The sequence below is a fragment of the Etheostoma cragini genome, chromosome 14 (genome assembly GCF_013103735.1).
Source record: "Etheostoma cragini isolate CJK2018 chromosome 14, CSU_Ecrag_1.0, whole genome shotgun sequence".
In the NCBI taxonomy this organism is placed as follows: Eukaryota; Metazoa; Chordata; class Actinopteri; order Perciformes; family Percidae; genus Etheostoma; species Etheostoma cragini.
In genome coordinates this window covers 16,965,338-16,991,777 of record NC_048420.1, presented here as the reverse complement: position 1 = coordinate 16,991,777, position 26,440 = coordinate 16,965,338, and the positions used below count along the sequence as shown (strand labels likewise).

Genomic DNA, 26,440 nt, shown 5'->3' with positions numbered 1-26,440 from the left:
TAATATGTGTCCCAGCTAGTCAGATGATTAGATCTGCTGGTACATTTACACATACAAAAGGCTAATGTGCATATGAAATGCGCCCAAAATAGATCAGCCTACTTGTAAGACATTTCCAAGTCAGGAAATGCTGCAAATCTTACTGTGTAAAATCATTGTGCCACTAGAGAGGGATAACAGCTGAAACTGGAAAATAAATTCTTATGAGCAATATCAGACAAGTGAAGTGTAGGTTACATCCACAAAACTCTTCAATGTGATATTTTAAGTGAATTGTGGGTGAGAGTAGACCCACATCCTGTCTGTTGGGTGTAACTTTACAGTCACAGATGGGATGATGAGCATCAAACATACAGCAGTGTTAACAAGCCCAAAAAAGAAACTGGTTTCAGTTTGAGCTAAGTTTAAAAATGCCTGCTGACTGTCTGACATCAATGCTGGTGTAGGGTTGACCACTACTGTGTGTGTGTGTGTGTGTGTGTGTGTGTGAGAGGAAACCTGACCCTGTCTTCCCAATGGAAAGGAGTTCTTCCCCAAGCATGGCAGTCAATGCATTCACTGTGACACAGGACCCTCAAGGCAGACATTCAACTCCTTGATGCCAAATAAAGTCTCTGGGCTACTTAGCTATTTACCCATCGAAATGCACTTCCCCAAATACATACCATTGTTAACCTTTGAGTGGGATATTCAGCTAGAGTGCATGTTTCAAATAGATGAATCTGGTTTTCACAAGTAACTTGTATTTGTGTACGTTTGTTGGTTGTCACTTTGAAATTAAAACATAGCTGTCCTAGTTGGCCTAAATAAGGGTCCTGAACAATAAGGATCTCAAACTGCAACTAAAATAGTTAGCCGTTATAGTTTGGCACAGACTTCTGTTCATTTATCCATGTAAAACAAGTGTTTTAGAGTCATACCAAGAATGAACACATGCCATGTAATGTCATTGAGTTGTGGCATTTGTTGTTCTTCTGCCTTTATGCCACCGGATATCATCTTAGGCTGTGTTTGTGGCATTTAGAGGCTACTTAGAGGGCTTTGTGACTTGCATTAGCCTCAATGTTGGAGATGAACACCTTTCCCCGCTTGTGTTTTGCTTGTTACTTTAACCTTTACTATGAGTGCTTAGTGGCCAAAGATTAGGAAAGATGGTTGGGCAGTGGAAAGCTTGAGGATCTTAAGACACTGAAAGAAAAACAGAAGGGTTATAACCTTAAATGATTCCTTTTATTTGCGTTTGGTCCAGTTGTTGTATTTTGCTTACTAAATACACAATTTCTGTCACTGATGTTCTGACCTCCGTTTATATTGACTATACTAATTTGGCTCTGCAGTGTGAGCTTTCATTGGATTTTACTATGTGTTTGTCAGCTTGCCAGGAGATGAGGGATTTCTGCGTCCTGCTGTTCCACTAGTGACAGAGGGCTTTATCCGGCCGGTAGGGTCTATGAACAGAACTATTATTGGCTCAGCACTTACTGCCAGGGTTAGTGAGTGTTTTATGAAGCTTACTCGATGTACAACGTTGCTTTGAATGGGTAATCACACAGTATAAGGCTATTTACCAGTCTAATGTTGCTGTGTTCTGTTCAGCTATACTATTAAGATAATACGATAACAAAAAATAATTCCTACCATACCAAGCTATAGGCTAATTGGCGTACACAACAGAGCCTGTTTGTTTATATTGTACCCAATCTACTTTCCGTGAGAATGTAATGTACTTGTAGAAAGTAGGATGCGATTAAACAGAACAGAACAGTCCACAGGCTTTTAAGTGCTTTTTGAAGGCAATGATTAATAAATTACATTATGTAAATTAGAAATTGACACAGCTAGTATTGTCCTGTTGTTTATTTCTGACTTGGAGGCAAAAAAGTTACCAAGCTTTTCTAACTTCTCTGTGCCTGACCTCAACACAATTTAATGCATTTACATTTTCAAGCTGCTCATTAGATTAGAAAGAAGCTATGGAGGAAGGGAAGAGTGTCTTTCTTTTCCTCAAAACAATGTCATAACGGTCCATTTTTATTTATGTAAAAGACAGAACACCAGATCAAAGGACCCAGGATTCCCGGGATCCCCAGGATTGTACTAATCTACATGGTATTATGCATCGGTCTACCGTGTGTACAAAGAGGATTTGAAAGCTCATCCAATTACAGAAAAACTTTAAAAAACAACAACTCATCAACCCCATTGTGCTGCTAAGTGTGGTCTGAATCTCGATAGTTGGTGGTGGTTTTCTGTTGGGTGGTGATATAACCTGGGAGTCTAGCCTCTGAGACATTGAGAAGTTAATCTTTGTTCTGTGTAAACACTGGGAGGTGCACACGCAACCCTGCACCAAAAAGAGCTTTCTGTCTTATCTTACGAGAAGCGGATATTAGGGCGGCAGCTATTGATTATTTTAGTAATTGAGTATTCTACCGATTATTCCATTGATTAATCGTGAAATTGGATAAGAAATGTTTTTTTGTTTATTGAAGAGCAATAATTTACAAGTTAATACTATAATATGGTTTGGGTTAATTTTTGGAAAAAACAACATTTTATAGCCTACATTGCTTACAGTATTGTCTCTCAAAAAACTAAATGTATTTAATGCATTTAAGTACCATAGTACATTATTTTTATAGAAAATATTTCTTGAAATGCTATAACAACCTCATGCTAAAGCATATGTTAAACATACATAAACATTACCTTAACTTGTACAACTTTACTTTCAGAACTACAAGTTTCAATCTGAGACTGATCTGTATATAGACCTATGTGTAAATATCAAATATACTCAACCTATTTTCATTCATATTCATTGTAATGTCACACAGCTCTGTTACACTCATGCTAGTAGATTGTTGATCAGCTGATTCTTCGTGAAGAGTGAGAGAAAATGTTGTGCAACAGTCTGTTTTTCCGAAGGGATAGTCAACAAGTTGGCTCTTTAGATCAAATCATGTTCACCACTACTACTACTACTACTACTACTACTACTACACCACTACTATTTTCTTGCCTTTGTTTTTGGTAGTTGTGTTTGGTGTAATTTTATTGTCCATACGACTTTGTAATTTACTTTTGTCGGGCTCGCTTCGTGAAATGGATGATTTCAGAAGTTCAACATGGCATTGTTACTTAGCGTAAATATACACTCCAACTGTCTCAAGCCAAGTTAGCCAGTTATCTGAATGCGTTTTGAGCTATGTGTGTGCTACGTGTATGTCTACACTGTTTACAGCAGGCGTACACATACATGCCACTTGGCGTGTTATAGCAAGAAGAAAACTACGGTTGAGTTTAGGGGAAAAAAGAACAGGATTTGCTTTAGTATAAGAAAAAAGCAAGTTTACACGATGTGGTAAGCTAGTTTCATTTTAGACACACTGTACAGAGTTTCTGTTTTAATTACCTTAGAACTGATTCCAAACTTTGGACACTTTCTTTAATTTTCTCCAGTCTGTCTCTTCTCTTAGCCACTCACTATTTACGCTCTCTTTCTTCATTTTGTAATCTGCGCCGTCAGTCTTCATGGCATGTGTCGCCAGCAGTGTGCGAAAACACTGAGAGATACAACGTTGGTAACATTGGTTAAACCTGAAGAAATAAGTCAATTAAAGTTGATTTGACAAAAAAAAAATAAGAATGCCACTTTTTTGATATTGATTAATCATTTTAGTCAACTTCATGCAAACATTTTCCATTCTCTTAGTCCAGCTTCTAAAATGTGAGGATTTGCTGCTTTTTTTTGTCCATGATACTAAGCTAAATTCTTAGGTTTTAGACTTTTAGTTTTGGACAAACCAAGCATGCGTGTGTAGTTTAACTCTAAAAAGACAGTTACCCACAGGTTCCTGTTGATCTTATGATCAACATATGTTGTGACATTTATCCAAACGATCCGTCCAGTGTGAAATAAAAGCCTCTTATTTACGAGAGCGGTCTGAGAGACCTCCAACTTACAGCAGCGTCTCAGAGCGTGACTGGCAGGCGCTAGGTGGCTGTCGCATCACTTTATGGAGCTTCTCAACTCAGGCAACTTTAAAGCAAATTGTCAATTCTGCAATGATTTTTGTATTACTGTCTGTGTTCAAAATCTAAACAGTTCATTTCACCCAAAATGTCCCCAGAAGTGAATTTAGTGATGAATAAGATAAAGAAAATTGTTAAAATTGTATCCATTTATATGTACATACAATGCAGGCCAAAAGTTTGGACACACCTTGTCACTCAATGCGTTTCCTTTATTTTCATGACTATTTAAATTGTTGATTTTCACTTAAGGCATCAAAACTATGAATGAACACATAAGGAATTATGTACTTAACAAAAAAGTGTGAAATGAGCTTCAAGAGGTGGTCACCTGAAATGGTTTCCCAACAGTCTTGAAGGAGTTCCCAGAGATGCTTAGCACTTGTTGGCCCTTTTGCCTTTACTCTGCGGTCCAGCTCTCCCCAAACCATCTCGATTTGGTTTAGGTCTTGTGACTGTGGCGGTGCACCACTCCATTACTCTCCTTCTTGGTCAAATAGCCGTTACACAGCTTGGAGTTGTGTTTGGGGTCATTGTCCTGTTGAAAAATAAATGATGGTCCAACTAAACGCAAACCGGATGGGATGGCATGTCGCTGCAGGATGCTGTGGTAGCCATGTTGGTTCAGTATGCCTTCAATTTGGAATAAATCCCCAACAGTGTCACCAGAGGTCCTCATGTGAGCCAGTTGTGTTGTAGCGCTTGATGGTTTTTGCGACTGCACTTTCAAACACACACATTCAAAGTTTTTGCAATTTTCCGGACCGCCTGACCGTCATTTCTTAAAGTAATGATGGCCACTCATTTCACTTTACTGAGGCTGATTGGTTCTTGCCATAATATGAATTCTAACAGTTGCCCAATAGGGCTGTCGGTTGTGTATCAACTTGACTTCTGCACAACAAAACTGATGGTCCCAACTCCATTTATAAGGCAAGAAATTTAACTAATTAACCCTGACAAGGCACACCTGTAAAGTGAAAACCGTTTCAGGTGACTACCTCATGGAGCTCATTAGGAGAACACCAAGGGTTTGTAGCGCTATCAAAAGTCTTAATCTGCATTGCTATTTGTACTCGTTGTGAATACGCAGGCCACAATAAGTAATTAGGTTGTTGTTGTTGTTGTTTTTTTGGTGGCTCACTTTTACTCACAACATGCTAACCAGCAACATAGGATTGCATTCACTATGCTAAGCTAACTAGCAGATGCGCTGCAGGTGTTGCACAGGAATAAAACAATGCATGCACTGAGACAAAAACAGTTGCCCACCTATCTACAGCTAAGGGAGACTGTGATGAGCCCTATATCAACTAACGGTGGAGTGTTCCTTTATATTGGGCAGTTCTTGCAAACACCAGTAGTTTATAATGGTTGTTCTGGTCAGCTCTGTGTATGTATTTAATGCTAGGGATATGATTTATAATTTATTTATATTTATTGCTTTGAAAAGAAACAAGCTTACACATACTGTATTCTGATTTTACACAGTTTGCCAGTTTACAATTCTGTAAAAGTTGTTTAAAAGAGGATTTAAGTCAATTATCAAGAACAAAAACAAACTTTTGATGGTTCAAGCTTCTCAAATGTGAGGTTTTGCTGCTTTTTCTGGTCTTCCATTACTATAAACTGTATAATTTAAGGGTTTGGACTGTTAGTCTGGGTAAAAAGCTATTTTAAGACATCACCCTGGGCTCTGAGAACTTGTAATACCTTGATGGTTTTGTGGTTAGTCTACTCGGAACTGACTGGCACTGTTACGGATCATCCAAAGGGTATCTCTGGACTGGACAGAGATCCAATTTTCCAATTAAAAAATATTTAATACTTAGGTGTCAGGAATACCGGAATGTTCTTTTTGACCTACTGATGCAACAGTTACTCTTGTGACAGAAAACAAATAAGCCATAGTTCTAAAATTACAGGCTGTTGAAAGACGTGCAACCTTCAGGACATGAGGATTGTGAATGTCAAAGTCAAAGGCTCAGAGGCCTTTGGAAGCTCAATGAATACACCGCTATCTGTCCTTTTTTCAATTCATTGCACCCTCTGGGAATGCCAAGCTCACACGTGTGCTTATTTCTATTTATCAATGTTGGGGATGGCTCTTTATTTTTTTACCTGAATACCTCAGGGGGTAACCGTGTGTGTGTGTGTGTGTGTGTGTGTGTGTGTGTGTGTGTGTGTATGTGTGTGTGTGTGTGTGTGTGTGTGTGTGTGTGTGTGTGTGTGTGTGTGTGTGCATTTTTTAAACTCTTGGCTGGGCAAACAAAATATTCATGGTGGCATGGTGGGATTGGCTGCTGAGCAAAGAGCGGGCTGACAGGGTAGAGCTGAGCAATGTGTGTTCAGAAGCAGCTCACTCCCTCTCTCTCCTCCTCTCTCTATATAAAAAGATGAGCGGAGGAAGGGGGAACAGACGAGTGCGACAGTGTCTCTGTTAGCGCTTAGCTCACACACACCTTCTACAACAGAGATAGCTGTCACAAGGAACTGGCTAATATCCCTGCTGCCTTTGCTTTGCGGCTGTTTTAGTCTAAATGGACGGACAGGGTGAAGGGGAGCATGTGCTTAAGGTACGTCTGGTCGTGTGTGTGTGTGCAGTGTTAATCGTGTGTTTGTGTTTCATATTGGTTTGCCCTCTTGGGTTCATCTACGGTAGATTAGATAAGTGTCGTGGTCTGTATTCATGAGTGTAGCAGGTGGTCAGTACAGAGAAGCTGATGCCTCATCGGACATGTCTCTTGAGATAGAAATGTTTCCTTTCTGCTCTTTCATCGCCTTTTAGGAGCAGGATTGAGAGGAAACCGACAGACAGTTATGGCTGCTTGAATGAGCGGGACAAGGAGAACAGGAAGAAAGATAAAGGAGAGATGAGGAGTGCTAGGGAGAGGAGGGTGAAAAGGGGTCTGCCGAGGTAGCTGAATGCAAACAAGGAGCATGCTGTCAATAGAGATGACGGTTATTGACTGACGTGAAATCAAATTAAAAATTTTTTTCCATCCAGTCTAGCTAAAATGACAAAAGTGTAAAACAATTGTATGATCAGAGCAAGAGCAATGTGCAAAGGGGGACTGTTAAAATCAGGAGGAAAATATTTGTGAGGCATCTTTGTGTCTGTGCGAATGTTTGTCTGCAAAGTGTGTGCATGTTTGGAAGTATTGATTACATCCAATCCATCCATCCATCCTATCATTATTTGTTTTCTAATGTTTCTGCTGAATCAAATTTCTTACCAGATGTTTAAACATTAGGTTAATATAGTTTAAAGTATATATATCTATCTTCACTCAGAAGAGATTTGATACAGGACACAAGCTTCTGACTTCGTAGTTTTGCCCTGTGATTGTGGTGAGGTTCTAGGGAGGTAAATAATTGAAAGGGGAGTCAGCAAAATATAGCCGTCTGATCATATTATATAATTCTCATCTCTGTGTTTATGTTCTTTCCCCAGCATTTGCTAAGCACCATGGATGTTTTTGCCTTCTTGAAAGGACTTTCCCAAATTATGTAATACATGTGCATATACGTAATGTACATTATTTCGTTAGCAGCCATTTATAATCCCTCAAACGTCTGTTTCTGTTATCTTTCTGTTTTCAGACCTAATTTAATTTGGTACACAATTTAACATTAAAGGAGAATTTTGGTCAATTTCAACATGTAGCTCTGTGTTTAAATTTGGAGTGCTGCCAGTGGAGAGATAAATGAAAACAATTGGTGTTGCCTACACTATTATTATCCTCCTGCTAGAGTTAGCACCTAACCAGCTGAAACAGGGCAAGTTTTAAACGTGTTTTTAGCCTCTAAACTTGTTCAAAATGTCATCAAAAGTGTCTACCCAACCCATGTGAAGTGATTCCTTCCTAGTGAACACAGTGAATCTGACAGCTGTAGATATGGCAGAAAGGCATACAAGTTGTGATTGATCAACTGTGTTTAGTTCCGGTGTTGAGATGGCAGTTAGCGAGCTAGGGGCCGTCTACAAACTACAGAAAAGTGATAAAACAAAAATATGCAGGCTGTCAATTTAATGGTTAAATAAGTTAGTGTCTCCCTACTTACCTCAATTATTACGTGTCTCCTGCTAGTTGTACTACAGCGCTTTTAAAAAATAAGTATATGCTTATTTTTGAAAAGATGTTTGTATCTCTTTTCAATGTTGTAGTTTGTAGACGGTCCTAAAGCACTCCTTACAGTATCAACACAGGAACTAAACAGAGCTGAATTAGCACACATTTCATACATTACTTTCACATTTACAGCAGTCAGATTTACTGTGTTCACTCAGAAGGAATCACTGCACATGGGTAGGCCCTTGTTATGACATTTCGAGCATCTTTAGAGGCTAAAAACATGTGTAAAACTTGCCCTGTTTAAGCCTGTTGGGTGCTAACGCTAGCAGGAGGATAACACTGTGTAGGCAGCACCAATTGTTGTAGTCATTCTCTCTACTGACTCCAAATTTACAAACAACAGAGCTAAATGTTGGAATCGACCAGAATTCTCCTTTAATTGGCAGGAAATATATGTAAATTTTCTCATCCGCAGTATGCAATTGTGCATTTTGGCAGTGTTAGACCGAGAGATTTTCAGTTATCACAAGGGACAGGTCTCTCACTATGTAACACATCTCTTACGTCAGTCTCTATTGATTGGATTCGGTCCCAGTGAAGTAAAGCTGGCAAGAAACTGAGATAAGAGGGAACCAGGCCTGTTGTGTGGCTGGCTGTTCAATTTACTGTCTGGTTGGCTGACAAGGTGTTTGGCTACTGAGTGATTAAATTACTCACACACAAACATCCTAACAGAAGTGAGGTTAACCTCAGGGTTGGTCCGATGCATGATAATGGTTGGCAATGGCCGATAGCCATTGTGATGTCACATCATTAGAGTTGGACCATCATTAGGTTCATATCTTAATGACAAACACATCTTTATACATTTTGAACTTGAACATGTCCATTTAATGTGGATTATATCACAACCTTCATGTTCTTTAGTCATTCTTGTATAGAGTTCAATTGTTAGTTGAAATGAGAGTGTTTTCTTTGCTATCGGATGGACACATGGTAAGCCTTGTGTTAACTCTTAAAGGTTTATGTGAATCATACATCCCACCCCTGCATATTACCCAACACATAGGTGATTTTACCACATAAGCTGCTGTAACAGCATAGATTATCCTCATACAATAACACACTTTTAGTAAGGATTTTGACAGCCCTTTATCCTCCTTGGATAAAGCATGGACACTTTTATAGATGGTGGAACATTTTGTAATAGTTTTTTTGAATTCATATTAATGAATTCATTTTGGACTATCGAGTCCATAATATGTCTCTTTATTAGCAGCGTTTTTAATTATTGAGTGAGTCTTTGTCTCTGATGAGCAGTCATACAAAGACCTTTTCCCCAGTATTAGACAGCCACAGAATGCTGAAAGTTTTAAAACCGCAACACATCAAAATAAAACATAACAATTGAACAAATAAAATGAAGAGCAATTGGAGTCATTTGTACCATTAATCTTTTCAAAATCGTATTGGACTTCATATTGATGTTTTCTGACTAATCTGGTTGGATGCATATGAGAGTTGTTATAATACTCACATACCATGATTGTTCTGAATACAATGACAGAAAAGTGTTTGATAGTAGTGATTTTTTTTTTTTTTTTTACCCCTACAGATTTTACCGCATTTTATTATTGTTGTCTGTGAAAAGCATTGCCATGTGACACCCCTGTGAGAAAGAATAGGATAAAAGGGTAGGATTGAAGATGAGAAATTATGAATAAGGACACTTTATGGCTTTATGATTTGATTGTGGGTGGGTGGGTGGTCACCCCAGGTGACAGAAAACTATATCTCGTGTGCGTTCGATACATGTTTTGTATATTTTTTACTCTGTATAATTGAACAAAAGATTTCATGCCGTTTTTGTATGAAGCGCATTGTGTTACATTAACTTGTATGAAAAGTGCTGCGGAAATAAAGTTTGATTGATTAATAGTGTTGGCACTTGTCAACTGCCGGTGTTGCCTACCTCACTTTGTTATTTTGAATCCATTCTCAACTTGTGCACATTTTCCCCCTCTAAAGTGCATTGAGCAAAGCCAGACAGGGCTTATCCCGCACCAGACTCCATGCATGCTTTCCGTTCTGCTGAACTCAGACTAGATGTAACGTTATGTTCCCCGGTGACATTGAAGGTCTTCTGATCAGAATTCCCCATCGTGCTAGAGTATCTGGTTTGTCAGTGGTAGGTGGAGCAGAATGTGGCACATCCCATGAGTAATATTTTGTTGTGTGGCAGCACACGTCTCAGTGGCCACTGACAGACCAGGAAACACTGTGCTTACATTTACACCTACAGAGTTTCCTGGATTAAGCGCATACCATGGTTACATTTTATTTCAACGTTTCAATTTATTTTTGTATCTTGATTACTATCTGGTATTTATTGAGCAGTCTATTTTCAGTTGTATTGAGCCAGATTTACTTCATAAATTTGACCTGCAGCTTTGCTTATCACTCATTAGTATCAGACAGGTTTGGTGGCATATTTAAAACAAACAGTGTAGCATCATAAAGGTCATTACTAGACATAAATGATCTTTCTGGAACCACACAGGAAACGGTGTTAGGCACATATAGTCTGGCTTTCTTTACTTTGTAGATATAGCTAGAGACACATCTGCCTTCTGTCAACATCAGCTATTGATGTCACTATGTAGTACTTTTTTTTTTTTTTTTTTTACTCAGTTGGAAATCCTCCTGCTGTCCCCCCTGCTCCTGTAGCCCAATCATAGCTGTGCTCTGTAGCCATAATGGCCAATTGCCTCCCTGGCCTGGGGGCTGTGGGTGATAGAGTAGGGGGTTATTTTGGACAAAGCTATGTGACAGGTTGCATCATGTGTTCTTAAATTGTACCAACCAATGTGAGGTCGAGGGCACAACAAACTTGTAACGTGTGCATGCTTCAATAAACAGGTACAACGACAACAAGCAGAGAATACATGATCATGGTACATTACCTGTTGTTAATAAAGTAAAACTAACATATTTGTGCAAGTGGTATTTTAAGAAGCTTAAAAAATAGGACAATACCCAGGAAGTAGGAATAGTTTCACACCAGCTTTGTGCACTCTGCTTGTAAACATTGGTTCATGTGATTGGAGCAAAATGGGAAATTAGAAATGCGGCCAGTTGCCAAACTCTGTTCAAAGACCTACTCCATAAATTAATTTAAATTTGGTTTCAGAGGTCTAGTTGTATAAAAAAATACATCCGATTTCATTCTTTTTTATCTTTGTTTTAAATATACATTACGTGAAATGGTTGTTTATAGTATAGTACATTACACTACACTGCAATACAGAAATCAAGTACAATCGGTACTTAAATCAGTTTTACTCGCCCTTGGTGTGCTTTGGGTGAAAGAGCTCCAGTTACTAGAGATTCATTTCTTGCTGCTTTTCTCCCTGCAGCTGACATATTACTGCTCCTCATCAAGGCACTGTCAGAGAGCAACACGGTTCATTATCATGCAAACCCACTAGCAACTGAGAAACACATACATACACACAGGCTTACAAGTGCACACAGACACAATCACAGATGGCATCATTCATCGTACGTGGCGTTCTAACAGGACAATGATTATGGTAAGATATGTGTGCAAATCTGAATGCTATTGAAGACATATTCATAGTAGTAAGCCAGTAATTAAACAGAAACGAATGAAGTGGAAAGAATTGTAACTTCAGTGTGGACGGGTGGAGGTGACTGGCATGTTGGGGCTCAAACACATAAGGCCCTGATATCATCTACGTATCACGTATCTTTTCAGTATGTGGCTGTCATCGTCACCTTTTGTTTCCACAGTCTCCTGCTTGGCAGCAGTGCCTCTCTGTGATTGGTTGAAGGGACTGAAAAAAAAATCCAATTGTGGCTTGTGTTGCATCAAGTACACAACACACGGCAGGAGAACAGCACATTTGTAGTTGGTGAGATGTGGTGTCTGATCATGTTAAATTGCCTTTGTAAAAGACTGAATGTTGGATATTTTTAAAATTCACAGAATTGTATTAAGAAGTGTATTCAAATATAACAGTATTCTGCAGTCTGTCCCAACAGACTGCAAAGAAATTGTAAGATAGGATCCTACTCTCACCTGTCACAAACCTATATTATACCCCTTATACACCATCTTATCAGCGTGCCTGGCAGAGCCACCGTTAGCTCACTGCCACCCTGTGGTGTTTATAGACCCTATTAATGTGTGTCTAAAATAAGCTTTGTACATCATCATGCCTAGTTGAAAGACACACTCACTATGGAGCCAAGCTGGCCTGACTGACTTCTATTGATTTTTCTCTGTGTTGTCTTAAGCCCAGTTTCAGACCAAAGTTTCGTGACGAGACGAGTTAAAACTTTCAGATACTTGCTGCACGCCATCTCTAATGTTCTAAAACAGCAACACAACGCCATCTCCATAGCAACAACTCTTTGTACTTCTGGTACCTCTCTTCTGACTTTCAGGCATTTTTGCAGCTGGATATGTAATTTGTTGCCAGTTCAGACCACTGCAACCTTTCCCTGTTCCGGTCTAAAACGGTTTTGTCTTGACACAGATCTTTGGGCTCAACTGGGCTTTAGAGAACAGCTGGGAGTATTAAGGGTATTAGAGGTGTGAAATACACATTTCCTGCAGTGGGTGTGTTTGTTTTTTAGTGTGTGTGGGGGGGGCGGCATATATTTTTATTTTTTCTGTGGTTATGGCCTGGGGTGACATCAGTTGTCGTACAGTAATGTCTCCTAGCACATTTAGTTCTGTTTTGGCCACCCATGCCGCAGTAATTGGAGACGGTGTGTCCGTGGCTGCCTTAAATGTTTTGGCAATTAAGAGTAGGGAGTCAGGGGCTCACTATTAACAAGGTTGGTAATTGGACCAAACTGGGTTTGGGTTGTAAAGGGTTCATGGTTTTCGTCTCTGTGTGATTAAGTGTTGTTACACTTCTGTCTTTGTGCGAACCAGTATCGATTTTAAAACTGAGCTAGGTTTGGTTTAGTTTAAAGGTTATTAGGTTAGGATCGGGCTAAGTTCATATTAAGTTTAGCATGTCTGCTGATGGTTAAGGCTGCATTTTCGGGCTGGCGGATGAGACAGCACCCAAACACACACACACGCAGGGTGTGTGTGTTTGGGTGCTGTGATGATTGTTTCAAAACACTATAATTTAGTAAAGAATATGACTAATCTGCACCTTTGCTGCTAGCTTTATGTCCCCTCGAGTTGGATCTTTCCAGGACTCTGATATCAGGCTAATTATTCTCACTAAGGTCATATAAACCTCTTTTTTTTAACGAGTGTAGCCAAACTCTTGACGTTGCTAAGAAACCCCACCTTTTATGGCATGGACCATAACAATGAATATGTTTTCCAATACAGACTAATTAGTTTTGGAAAAAATAGCGCACATATAAAACCCCAAATCACTGGAAGTTCCAATGATACCTTGCTTATTAAGACAAGGCTTGTCAAGACAAGGCTTGGCAGCTTGACGAGCTATGCTGTTATCACATCTGTTTGTCAGAGTATGTAATTGTGTTCTGGGATACATTTTAAACAGTTGTTTTATCACATACTGCTTATCATTAAGAACACTTAATTATGTTTTCTGTTAGATCAAAGTCTGCGCTGTTTCTCTTGACTGATAATGTTTTAGTGATATGGGAATTGGCTGTCGGTGTTGGCCATCTACAAAACCAAAGTACTTGATTTACTCCAACACATAAACCCAGAGCTATGGAGTGATTTGGAATGGGTAGAAAATAAAAATGAAAAAAACAAATAAGGAGGAGGAAATGGAAGGATCTCCATGCAAGTCTTATCACAGCCAAGCCAATCTTTCAAAATGTAGCCTTTGGAACATTATTTATCCTTTCAACATGTATGATATGTAGTAGAGTAGTTTATACCTGTATCTTTCACTCATCTAACACAGAGCCTGCTACGGCCTCTGAAAGACATATGCCCGCAGGCGTTTAAATTATTTAAACTAAAGTTAAATTGTATATAAGGTTATATAAACCAGTAAAAAATCATGGTGAAAATTGGAATAAAAAATCTATTTGTATATGATACTAATGTATCTTTATATATTTCTTCTCTGTCTTTTGCTCTCTCTCTTTCTTTCTCTCTCTCTCTCTCTCTCTCTCTCTCTTTCACTCTCTCCTTCTGTCATTCTCAGGGTCTAGATGAGGAGGCACTAGTTGACCATGGGAAGACCAGCTTCACCACTCACACAGGCTATGAAACGGAAGATTTGGAAAGTAAGTTTAATGCCAGCCTAAAAGATTTTTCTTCTATGTGCTTTTTTAATTGATGGAAAGGGTAGGTTCCTAAGCCAGCACATAAAGTGGGTTGGTTGCCAGTTTGCAAGATTATGTTGCCTTTAATAATTCTATTAAACAAATGTCTACATTTCATTTTCTTTCTTCACCTGTTGCTGATCACGTTAAGGGCCCTATCTTGCACGCAACGCAAAGCCCAATGCAAGTCTCTTTGCTAGTTTAAGACCGAAGTTGATCATTTCCCATACCGCGCCCACGTTGTTTAAAATGCACCTCCGCCCATCTTTGCACCCATCTTTGCGCCCATGAGCGTGCTGGTCTCACAAGGAGGTGTGTTCAGGGGAGTTTTTGGCATATTGCTGTCTTGAGGCAGCAGGAAGTGATCGTGCCATTGACCCACAAAACACCTGATCCATAGTCAATAGCGGAGCATTTCATTGTTATTTTAACAGCAAATCAGTAAAATGTGCCAAAAAAAAATCTGTGGGCTAGTATGCTTGTTACACACACACACATACACACAGACACACACGGAAGCGCAGCAGCACACAAACACGCAAAATATTACAAATAAAAAATAAGAATGTGCAAATCCGTACTAATAACAATGCGCCTGGCTTTTAAAGGGAATAAGAGACGACACTCCGATTGGTTTATTGCATGTTAGGCCCCAAACGCACCTATGAATTAATGAAGACATAAAGCACAACCCTTTTGAACCATGCGCTCAGTGCACGGACCCTTTTTTTACGTGTCAAAAATGGATTTGGACATGCCCTAAACACACCTGTGCCATATGTTTCACTCCGTGTGCTTAGATTGTTAAAATAGAGCCCTATGTGTGACACACCAGGCTAAGTAAACTTGAGACACTTGGGATATTGTTGCTTTTGAGATTTTGTAGTAGGGCTGGGATGGGGAGTTATTGGATATTACTGAACACTGACTTTCAGTACAGTCAGAAAAATCACAATCCCAGTTAATGATTCTAAGCAAAATGTAATTTAAAAACTAACGGTAGCGGTTTACATGTGTGAAGAATGTTTAGGTTTTCTCCTCTATGTGTTCTATATTTTAATTTACATGGATAGGGAATCTATTCTAATACGTTTTTTATAGACCCTGTGATTTGATGAATATTATCAATATTTGATAAGGTCAGATAATGGATGGAGTGTAACATCTAACAAAGTGTCAATGCTGTTCACACATGTAGATAAAATTGCAGCACCAAAAATGTCATTACCACGACATCTCCCTCAGGCATTTGCTACTTGTCCTCCCCCCCTTCCCCCCCTGCAGCACACTACACTTCATATCATCCATCCTCTCTTCAATAATATCTCAATTTATCCTATTCTCTCTTTTTTGTGACATCCCTGGAGGCCTCTGCTTTTTGTCCAGCTTTCTGCAACATTTTTTCACATGTGTCTTTTCTTGCTCTTTCTCCATCTCTGTTTCTCTCCATCTGTTCAGCTCATGTGTCATGTGTAGGTTGCCTTTCTTCTGAGTACTGCTTCTTGGTTTAATTTCTCCTGGGTTCCCTCTCAAATCAAAGAGCGATGACTCATCTGTGAAAAATGAGTATTGGCAGAGAGTGTAGGCCGAAAATAGGCTTTGCATTTCGGAACACAGTTCCTGTGTCGCAGTAACAATAATGTGGGGAAGTATATAAAGTATTTGGGAGAAAGCAGAGGGTTGAAAAAGTTAAATGGCGTACTCTGGTTTCCTTCAAGTAGATTATCTAGGACACTCAAACGAAATGGAAAGAAGTTCTCTGTCTTCTGTCTCAAACGTAAGTGTGTCTGTCTTTTCAGTTTTTACAACTGGAACTGTGACACTGTTCTTGTAGGCTTAAATTGTTAGTTTTACAATGTAGCCTTGGATTTTGAAATTGAATTTAGTCCAGTGCATTTAGAATTCCATTTATAATATTGTGGTCCTTCTGGACATAGCACATCCTTTGTCAGATAATTAGCTTTAGGTGTGTGTGTGTGTGTGTGTGTGTGTGTGTGTGTGTGTGTGTGTGTGTGTGTGTGTGTGTGTGTGTGTGTGTGTGTGTGTGTGTGTGTGTGTGTGTGTGTGTGTGTGTGTGTGTGTGTGTGTGTGTGTGTGTGTGTGTGTGTGTGTGTGTGTGTGTGTGTGTGTGTGTGTGTGTGTGTGTGTGTGTGTGTGTGTGTGTGTGTGTGTGTGTGTGTGTGTGAGATGTCAAGTTTAACACGTTTGAATGCAGAAGAATGTTATAAATGGAACCTTTTTAAATAACTGTTATTTATTTCTCTAAAGTAAATACAATATTTGTCAAATAACATTACTTTTTTCTGTTTACCACCTTATTAGTGGAGTCAATTTGTATCATAATACTTCATGTAGTTGAAATTGTGAACTGTATGTCTATTCCTTCTTTTGTGCTATTTCACCCTGTATTAAGTTTACAAAATGCTTTCTTGTGTTTTCCTCTTTTTTTTTTTTTCTTTTTCTAATTTGTGTAAAAGTTGGTGTACAGGAAATGTGTCTAAATTGGTATTGCACTATTCTTTACCCAAGGTCACAGAGCAGTGTACGTAGGCGTCCATGTCCCTCTTGGAAGGGAGATCAAACGGAGACATCGCCACCGAGGACACAAACACCACCGAAAGAAGAAAGAGAGAGACTCTGAGGAGGGGAAGGAAGATGGCAGGGAATCCCCCACTTATGGTTGGAAACACTCAGCCTAACTATCTTGATGCCCCCAAATCCCACACTGCTTTTTTCAATTTCTCTAAATCTGTCTTTCTACTGCATTTCTAACACATAGTACTTTAGGACATAGTACCTTGCCATTAACGTCTACTTTTAGAGCCTTCAACTTTTGTTTATTTATAAACTGTTCTGAATATAACATTTCAGCTCTAAAGGGCATTAAAGGTCACTGGGAACCAGTATCTGACACTAACTGAAGGCTATGACATTTTAAGCAATGTGTACATTGCTGCCACATACACTGCCAGACTCGTAAGCACCCAAACAATGTATTGAAATCTATGAGGAGTTATCAACTCCTTTATAACAGCAACACCCAAAAAAACTGTATTGGTCCGGTTATCATGTTAAGACTGAAGGCACACAGCGTCACTATTTGTGCGACGGATATTCTGAAACACTTTACCCATCTACACAGTTTCACCTAATTGTTGTGCCTAAAACACAAACACACACAAACATACACAGATGTAGAGTGACGGTAAGCAGCAGGAAAATCAATATAAAGTGTACTCAACTTGTGTAAAATACACACCAGACCCCCCACACAGTGCACCCATGTGTGAACAAAAAATACTTTGCTGCTAGTCGTTCCATTTCTGCCTCCCCGTGGTGTAGTCTTATAAACTGCAAATATACAGTCTATTTCCTATTTTCCGATATCTGCTCTAATTCAATCAGACACAAAAATAAATTTGCTGGAGAACATTTAGGTTTTCATTATGCTCCCTTGCACACTTCCTCAGCCCTGCAGATGTATTCCTTCTCTTGTCTCATGATAATGAAAAGCAGTTACAGTTTTCTGGTCTCACTGTACCCTATCCCAAAAAGCATTTTCCCCAGCTTCAGAAGGCATTAGTGCAGTTGTACTTGCCATCAACACACGCATTCTCAAACAGATCCCAAAGAATGTAATGCTAGAGAGTTAATCTCTGCTTTTATGAGACATTTCCTCTGTCATGCTCTGTAGCTGAACTCCCATAATAGCATGGTACTACAGGGGAAACTCAAGGGTAAATGTGTTTGAGATTAAGACATCCCCATAAAGGTGCCATGTGGAGTTTTCTCATAAATGGACAAGTTTACATTCCACATTACACACTAAAACACATTGTGTGTATCCTTGAGGTCTAAAGAACAAAAACATTTCCTTCCTCATTAAACATTTTGGAAGGTGCATTGTTTACACTTGTGTTAACTAGCTTGCAGTCCTCTTCTTCCCTGCCTTTGCTGGCACATTGCTACATTTCTTGGCAATTTACAGCCACCTCCAGATAGGTGAGAATAGTGTAGAGGCGTAGGACGGTGTATCACGTCACCTGTGTGCACGTGAAGTGCGAACAAGCTCAAAAGAGAACTCACTGATAGCAACCTGCTCCATAGTGCTACAATAGGTCAAAACAACACTAATAATGCCTGGAGAATGTTACGGTTATTGTAAACAAGCACATCTGACTTTTTGCCTTTGCCCACTCTTTGTGCAGACACACCATCTCAGCGGGTCCAGTTTATTTTAGGTACAGAGGATGATGACCTTGAGCATGTCTCCCATGACCTCTTCACCGAGCTGGACGAGCTGTCTTTCAGAGATGGCAGCGCTACTGAATGGAAGGAGACTGCCAGGTCAGAAAGCAACTTAAGGGGCAAACAGCATGATGACAACCACATGAAGTGAAAGCAATACATAACTCTAAAGATCTGTTGTTGTTGTTTTTGTTTTACAAATATTAGTTGACAGGATTTTTATTTCATCTGTTATCTATTATGGTTTTGTAGCAGACATTAGTCATGGAATAACATCATTAGGAGTTAATTGTGAATCCTGATTAGGTATTGTTATCCTGGCTTAGTCACAACTATTAGCCTTAGTGGCTACATTATAGGACATATGTATCTTACTGTGAAAATGACTTATAATATCAATAAGGCAATCTCAAATGCAGATCTGAAGAGACATAGACTAGGCTCATACTCAGCCTCAGGTCGAAAATGTCAACAGGGTTATTTTACTAAGGACTAAATTGTAAAATGTAAATTCTTTGTTCCCTCACTGAACTATAATGTGTGTTTGTGGTCTTTGTGTTTATCTACAGATGGTTGAAGTTTGAAGAGGATGTGGAAGACGGTGGGGAGAGGTGGAGTAAGCCATATGTGGCTACGTTGTCACTACACAGCTTATTTGAACTGCGCAGCTGCATACTCAACGGCACAGTCATGCTGGATATGAGGGCTAACAGCATCGAGGAAATTGCGGGTACATTTTTAGATACTTATTGAAATCACTTTTTAAGATGCATGACCTACTGTATTCATGCCATCTTATTGTATTTGTTGTGTAGCATTGGGGTGAAGAGTAAGAGATTAAACAAGGAAATGACTACTCATTACTCTAGCAATATCATTTTGAATAGCCTATACATCGTTTTTTCTTACTGTGTTTTTATGTCCCTGCCTTTGTACAATTTAGGCATGCTAATAGACAGCATGGTGGCATCAGGCCAACTAAAGGAGGATTTGCGTGAAAAGGTACGGGAAGCCATGCTGAAGAAACACCACCACCAGAATGAGAGAAAACTCAGCAATCGCATTCCTCTGGTGCGCTCCATTGCTGACATAGGCAAGAAACATTCAGACCCACTCTTACTTGAAAGAAACGGTGAGATCCTACAACGCACTTGTATTTCTTTTTCCTCCATATTTTCCCCCACTGGGGAACAGTTCCTAAAAATCCAATATTCAAATTCCTTAATGCCCTCGTAGAAGGTAAACATGAGTAAAATTTAGAGAATGATCTATATTGAAGCAGTCAGCCACTTTAGTGAAAAAGAAATCTGGGTGCAAATGACTCTGCTAACCTGTATGGCTGGCCTGGCTTGGGTTTTTGAATTAATTATTGTATTCAATGTATTGTATACACTCGGGAAATATTGCTTCACATGCAACTGGAGTCAGCATTTTGTGTGTTTTTGAACGGACATGGCTGCAGTAGTGTTTATGTTTGGTGTGCATTTTATGATTGTGGGTGCCAGCTTGATGTTTTAAATATGAAAGAAATGTCACATGCTCCGCTTCTGTGCCTATGGCTCTTGTTAGGCTTGCATTTCCATATCATTCAATTTAAAATGCAAATGTCAAAGGTCAAAATTATATGTCACAGCGATGGTTGGTGATGGTAATAGTTGTAATGTGAAAGTCAATGTCTTGTGCCAAATGAGTGTGTGCACTGTGTAGGATTTATGACTGGTTTGCTGTGGTAGAGCACATGTTTGCTTACAATGCACCAACATTGTGCTAACTAATCCTCTCCTGCATGCAAGCCTCTCTGAAAAGTTTTGCCTAACATCCGACATGTTGAACGGTTGGTTTGTTGAGTTGAATGAGAAGTTTTTTGGCCCTTGCAGACCCTCCTACATGCATCACTGAATCATTCTTAGTGTCTTCTGCACACAACCATTCTTTCCACTCATGTTAATGCAGGCACGGATATCTCTAACTACACCTCTGCCCTGCTCTTGCTGCCAACCCCTTCTGGCTGTGTCTCCTCCAGATATCACCCCTGTGATGTACTCCTACTTCATATGTTTTTTCTCTGCTCCATCCCTTATTCCTTTTCCTTCTTCTCCTTTCTCTCCTTTTCTCCCCCTTCTCCTCTCCCCTTGTTGCCATTGACTCTTCTGTTAGGAGAGGGCCTGTCCTCTTCACGTCTCTCTCTCTACAAGCCAGGGTCCTCTTCTTCTGTCTCCAACCTCTCCCAGAGACGAGAGTCCAGGGTCTCCATCCTGTTAAACCATCTCCTGCCCTCCTCTTCCTCCAACACTGGGCCCACCCCAGGCCCCCAACTCCTCAACACCCCTCAAAATACCCCTGTTGCCTTCCGGCACTTCTCCCAAACCCTTGGTGCAGGCCTTGGCCCTCAAGGCATTCCTGAAGTGGTGGTATCCCCTCCTGAGGATGACAGCCCACCAAACTCTGCAGAAGAAGAGGGACCATCACCTGAGCTCAGCCGGCGCACATCCTTGGCATCCCAGGGCTTCGAGCTGCTGCCCTTAGAAGGCAAATATCTGTGTAGCCTGCCAGTGTGAGTCACGGCTTGAACAGAGAACACTAGCACTAGCATGAAAGCTCTGCTCCCTGTTAACTTCCAACCCTGCGGCCATCTCATCAATAACCCACAGCAAGGCTCACTTGCTAAGGCGCTCTTCCCACTGTATTTATCCACAACGTTTTTTTAACACCACTCTCTTCTCAGTCTCATGATTTTTGCTTTTCTCCCTTCCTTTTTATTTCTACTCATCCATTCTTTCCTATTAATATCTCTCGTTCTAGCTATTCTCTAAACTATTTATACTTCTATTTGCAATTCCAACTTCTCGCTTTCTCTTTACACATTTGCAAAACATTCCTCATCATCCATGCCTTGCTTTGCCCTGTCCCCATTCCCACCTCCTTCATTGTGGTTTTATGGCTGCCTTCCATAATTTTTTGGTCCGTCTTTCTCCCAAACTTCATCATGTGTCCTGTTCTCATTCAATTTGTTTATGTAAGACCTGTTAGAAGGGATGTCCCGAAAATGTTTAATTTTACTTGTTGCCACTGATCAGTATAAGTCATTTAATATTGGATATCTGCTAATACTATTATATGCTTAATTCAGCTATCTTATATAGTTACACAGTACAAACTTAATTTAAACCAGAAAAGCTAATCCAGGTAAAACAGCTTGATATCTTAACCAAGAAAATGTAACTTGCATTAGTGCTTGTCTATATGGATCTGTTGTGACACAAAGCTACAGGATTTGCAGAGCATGGGTGTATTCCTAAAATAAACACAATATGAAGATTAAAATGTACTTTGAGGTCCAATATGATGCACCTGCAAGATGTAACCTAGTTTTTTTTTTTATAACCCAAAGCTGCTCTGCTTTTACTTGCACAATTTCTCTTATTAATGTGGATACCACTAACTGAAGCTACTGGCTGCTGTTTATTATCAAGCTGCTCTGCTGTTCACTCACAACATTTGATTTGGAACAGGTACCTTTTGTTCAAGCAAAGTGCACAGAGGCCTTTTTGATTTGGTTTTATATTTAGAGCACAGTTTATGATTGGGTTTTAAATCGCTGACACCAGTCAGTGTAAAAAAACAACAACAGAACCCCGTCTCAGATACAGATCCTACAGATAAGCTCGGGACATCCCTAGCTGTTAAGTCCTTATCTTTTTGTTATGTTGTCTGACGCAGAAACTGATATAGAGTACTATGCCTTTTATCCCCGGGTGACCATCCCATTTTGAAAACACACACAGATATAAATGTCATGCAACTTGTGCTTGTCCCCCTTGCATCTGTTGGAGCCCATGCTCTTCCTCATCATCAATTCCTAAGTATAAACATTCTTTTACCCAAATAAGAATAGTGAGATTGAGGGTAGCGAGTGCAAGCAGCATGGCTAAATATAAGCCCTAGACCAGAGTGGTTGTATAGGTACTGCATGTTCTTTCATATTAGCACCGACAGTGACTTTTTGTTCTTCCTAAACCAAGCCTTGTCAGTTTATTATTAGACTGTTTGCATTTCCGTGTGTGCGTCTGTATATTTCCCCATCTGGGAATGGCTCCATTTCAAAGTAGGGGTCATTAGAACTTCTGTAATTGTACCCTCTTCTAGGAAAATACACAGTATTTTCAAAGAAGCAAGCGTCCTGACAACAGTGTGTGGGTTAGATTATTATTCAAAGGGGGGTTTCAAGCTTTTAGTTTAATAGTTTAGTTTTGGGTTAGGTTATAAAAACTTCTGTGTTGTATGATGTTGACTTTAAGCTACTTAAAGTAGCTAAACCCTCTGACTGTGTATTGAACAGAGATATAGTGTTATACAGCAAAGTGCCCTTATTGTGTCGTTTAGAGTAATTTGTCTATATTAGTATGTTGAGAATATCCTGGTTTACAGGTTTATAAGAAGTAATGCTAGTCGATAATAATTCTAGTCGATGCAATGATTTATATGTTCTGGCAGTTTTTAAATATATTGTAATGGTATTGAGTTGACAGCAGGCTATTAATACATACACATGCCATGGATCCATTGAGTATGACTTCATGGGTGAAATACATGTGGGCATGTGGAAAATCACTGGTACACTTGCTTCATGTTATTCTAGACCCTATATGAGAGATTTTCAAATGTTAAGCATTTTTACTTGTCAATTTAATGAACATAGGCCATTTTTAAATTAAATAATGCCGCATCTAGACTTATGGTAACCTAGTGTCATTACATAATCCATTTATGTTTACGGCTACTTGTAAATTTTGAGTCGTACAGTATAATGTAAATTGTGGGAAGAACTAGATTTCCAGCAGAAGACCAAGTTTAATACATACATGTGTACAACAACCATAACAATACAGAATAGTTTAACATAATCTTTTCCTCTTTAACAGAAATGTCTCAGTGCTACCAGCTTTACATATTTTCAGTTATGTTACTGTTTTGCATATGAAGGAGGTAGCGCTATGACGCCACTGTTTAAAAGGCTAGTATGGGGCAGCATTCCAGGGCTTAGCCTTTCTGAATGAAGTGTGTTGGCGAACGTAACCTAAACTAATCCCTCCCTTATTCCAAGAGGCTTTGTCAGGTATGTGAGCAATCATGCTCCTGTTCAGCAATCACAGCTGCCCAGCATCCACTGGGGTTACTCCAGGGTACAGTTCAAGGGTATGGATTACTGGCCAAGCCCCATGCTGGTAGAAATGGCACATTTTGATTTATTGTAGGTGAGAATGTGGCACATTGCTTGAGCCCTTTTTATAAATGTATTTTGTTTGACGTTGACTTGATAACTTTCTGATGGCAAAAAGAGAAATGTGCTCACATGGATGCGAAAAGAAAACCTGGTAAAAGAAGTGTTACTTCAGAATTTCAGAGGATAGTATGCAAATACTATCCTTTGATTCAAATGCACAACTCCTTCATTTCATTTCCCACTCTCATGTCACCTCAAGTGCTAGCGTTTCCTGTATCTGGTATGGCTCAAATCTCATAAGCAATGTTGAAGTGTGTGCAGCCAATTATGCACAGAAATACCTAAGGTTCAACACTTAAATGTGCTGAAGTCAGAGGAAGGTGAAATATCCGGCACATTAAACACATCCCCTTGCATTTAACTCACAGCTGACATGAATTTCAGCAAAGCAGGACTGATTTAGCACCAAGTAATGAGCTTAACAGACGGGGAGCAAATAGGAACGGTGCTTTGTGAAAAATATTGTCTTCCCTGTGGAGAGACATCACAGTGTTACAGCTCTGTACCAAACACAGCTAGTGATGGTGGTAGTGAAAGAAATCCTTTCACTTGCAGCCAATAATGTGATACGCTGAACTGCACATTTTAAATGTTTTAATTTTGTTTGCCAAGAGCTCACCTCTGATCAAAAATGAGTTCAACGCCTGTGAAATTGCCTCTTGTTTAATGAGCCCATGCCATAAAGTTTTGGTCTATCGCAGATTTAAAAAAAATACATTGAACTTTTTTTTTTTTTCAGTTCCTTTATATTACAAATCAAGTAGAGAGGAAAAATGTTAGACAAAATGGCATTTAAGAAATTGCAATTAATAAAGAAATCAGAAATGGCATTTCATGGCAAAACCATGCTGTAAATCTTGACCAGTCTTTGCTTTCCAAGTACCTACACAGTGTCTATCACCACTTTATCTCTCTTGCCCTTTTTCTCCCCCTGTCACTCCTAGGTTCACCGGTGTCCCCCAACTCTGTCCCAAACAACCTTGATGGCATCAAAGCAGTGGAGAGGAGACCATCCAAAGTAGGGGTCAGTAGAGAAAGCAGCAGTGTCGACTTCAGCAAGGTAACCTAACCACAGTACTGAGCACAGAAACAGTCCATCTTGATGGAAGGGCCCAGGAGTTCATCAGTGTCTTTCTTCGGTTTGTGGACTGCCACAGACATTTAAAGGATCTGTGTTGAAAGCTGCCTGCATGATAGCTACCATAACATATCCATCAGCCATTTTCTCCTGGGCTCAGTAAGAGGCATTGGCCAACAAATTCAAAGTCTTACATAGTCATCTGTTTGGTTTGAAAAAAATCCTCCTTTGCATGGCCTCCATTTATCCTACCATGTTGTACCCCATCCAATAGATAAAATGACAGGCCGCCTTAAGTAGCTCCCATTATAAAAACATTCATTATGACTGCCAAAAAATAAGGTGCAATGGTTATGTGAGTCTGAGGATACAAAAGAGGTATGAAGGCACATTCTACCACATTACACAGAGATGAAGAAATTGTTGCAATGCTCAGATCCATATTTAGCATTGCACATTGGAAGTATCTATTCAGAAATGTGGTAAGAAATGCATCACAGCCATGGACGATCTTTGCTCAGTACTATGTAGTCGTTTATGTAGTTAATAGCTACTTATCTTTCATTCATTATATTAGTGTCCAAACGACCTGCTGCCACCCCTTACATTCCCATTTCTTCCTCTCTGTTTGCATGTGTGTCCGTCCTTCTTTTTCTCTGTTTATAATTAGTATTTGTTTGTTTTTAATCTGATTCTTTAATTGAATTTGTTCTATTGGTCTCAGGTGGACATGAATTTCATGAAAAAGATTCCTCCAGGTGCTGAAGCTTCCAACGTACTGGTGGGAGAAGTGGACTTCTTGGAGAAGCCCATAACTGCCTTTGTACGACTGTCCCCTGCAGTCCTTATTACAGGCCTCACAGAGGTGCCTGTGCCCACAAGGTACAATAATTTGGATTCGAATGATGAGTTTTATTCAAAAAATGTGATATTCGATTAAAAGTCTGAAAAGTTATCCTCTGGCAGCAACTTAAGCAAACTGACAAAGCCAGTTAAAAGCCCAATTCACATGGGAATTGTATAACCTGGGCATTTATTCTGTTTCTCACTACAGTGTCTGTTTTCCATGTCTGTAATCTCTACAGTAACAAGACTTAAGAGTCAGTAGCCACGCAAGTAGTCCTGTGAGGTTACACAACTGTCATAATATAGTGGCTTTGGATAAAAAAACACACAACTTTGATTTTCTTTTATACCGTACAAATATTATTTTTGCATATTTTGGGGTAAATGCTATTAAATTTGGCCTCAGCATAGTAAATGAGCCCTGCAGATGGTTTCACTTCATTCCGCTGAGCAACAATGGTGGTAACACACCAAGAAACATAAATTGACTTTTCTAAAGTTTTATTTTATTATACCTTGTGTGTGTGTGTGTGTGTGTGTGTGTGTGTGTGTGTGTGTGTGTGTGTGTGT

At 39.5% G+C, this 26,440-nt stretch overlaps 1 protein-coding gene across 13 annotated transcripts in view; it reads left to right on the top strand.

Moving 5' to 3' along the window:
- Positions 1-26,440, top strand: part of LOC117956612 (sodium bicarbonate cotransporter 3-like) — a 43,044-nt gene that overhangs the window by 784 nt on the left and 15,820 nt on the right. For 6 of the 13 annotated variants that reach the window (XM_034891761.1, XM_034891754.1, XM_034891762.1 and 3 more), the window contains exons 2-9: positions 14,294-14,375; positions 16,944-17,093; positions 18,623-18,761; positions 19,232-19,392; positions 19,606-19,794; positions 20,820-21,191; positions 24,891-25,006; positions 25,749-25,906. In XM_034891761.1, the coding sequence (XP_034747652.1) occupies positions 14,294-14,375; positions 16,944-17,093; positions 18,623-18,761; positions 19,232-19,392; positions 19,606-19,794; positions 20,820-21,191; positions 24,891-25,006; positions 25,749-25,906 (1,367 nt within the window). Of the gene's footprint in view, positions 1-6,392; positions 6,612-14,293; positions 14,376-16,943; positions 17,094-18,622; positions 18,762-19,231; positions 19,393-19,605; positions 19,795-20,819; positions 21,192-24,890; positions 25,007-25,748; positions 25,907-26,440 lie in introns of those variants that run through there. The other 7 variants (XM_034891753.1, XM_034891756.1, XM_034891758.1 and 4 more) reach the window with 7 other exon arrangements.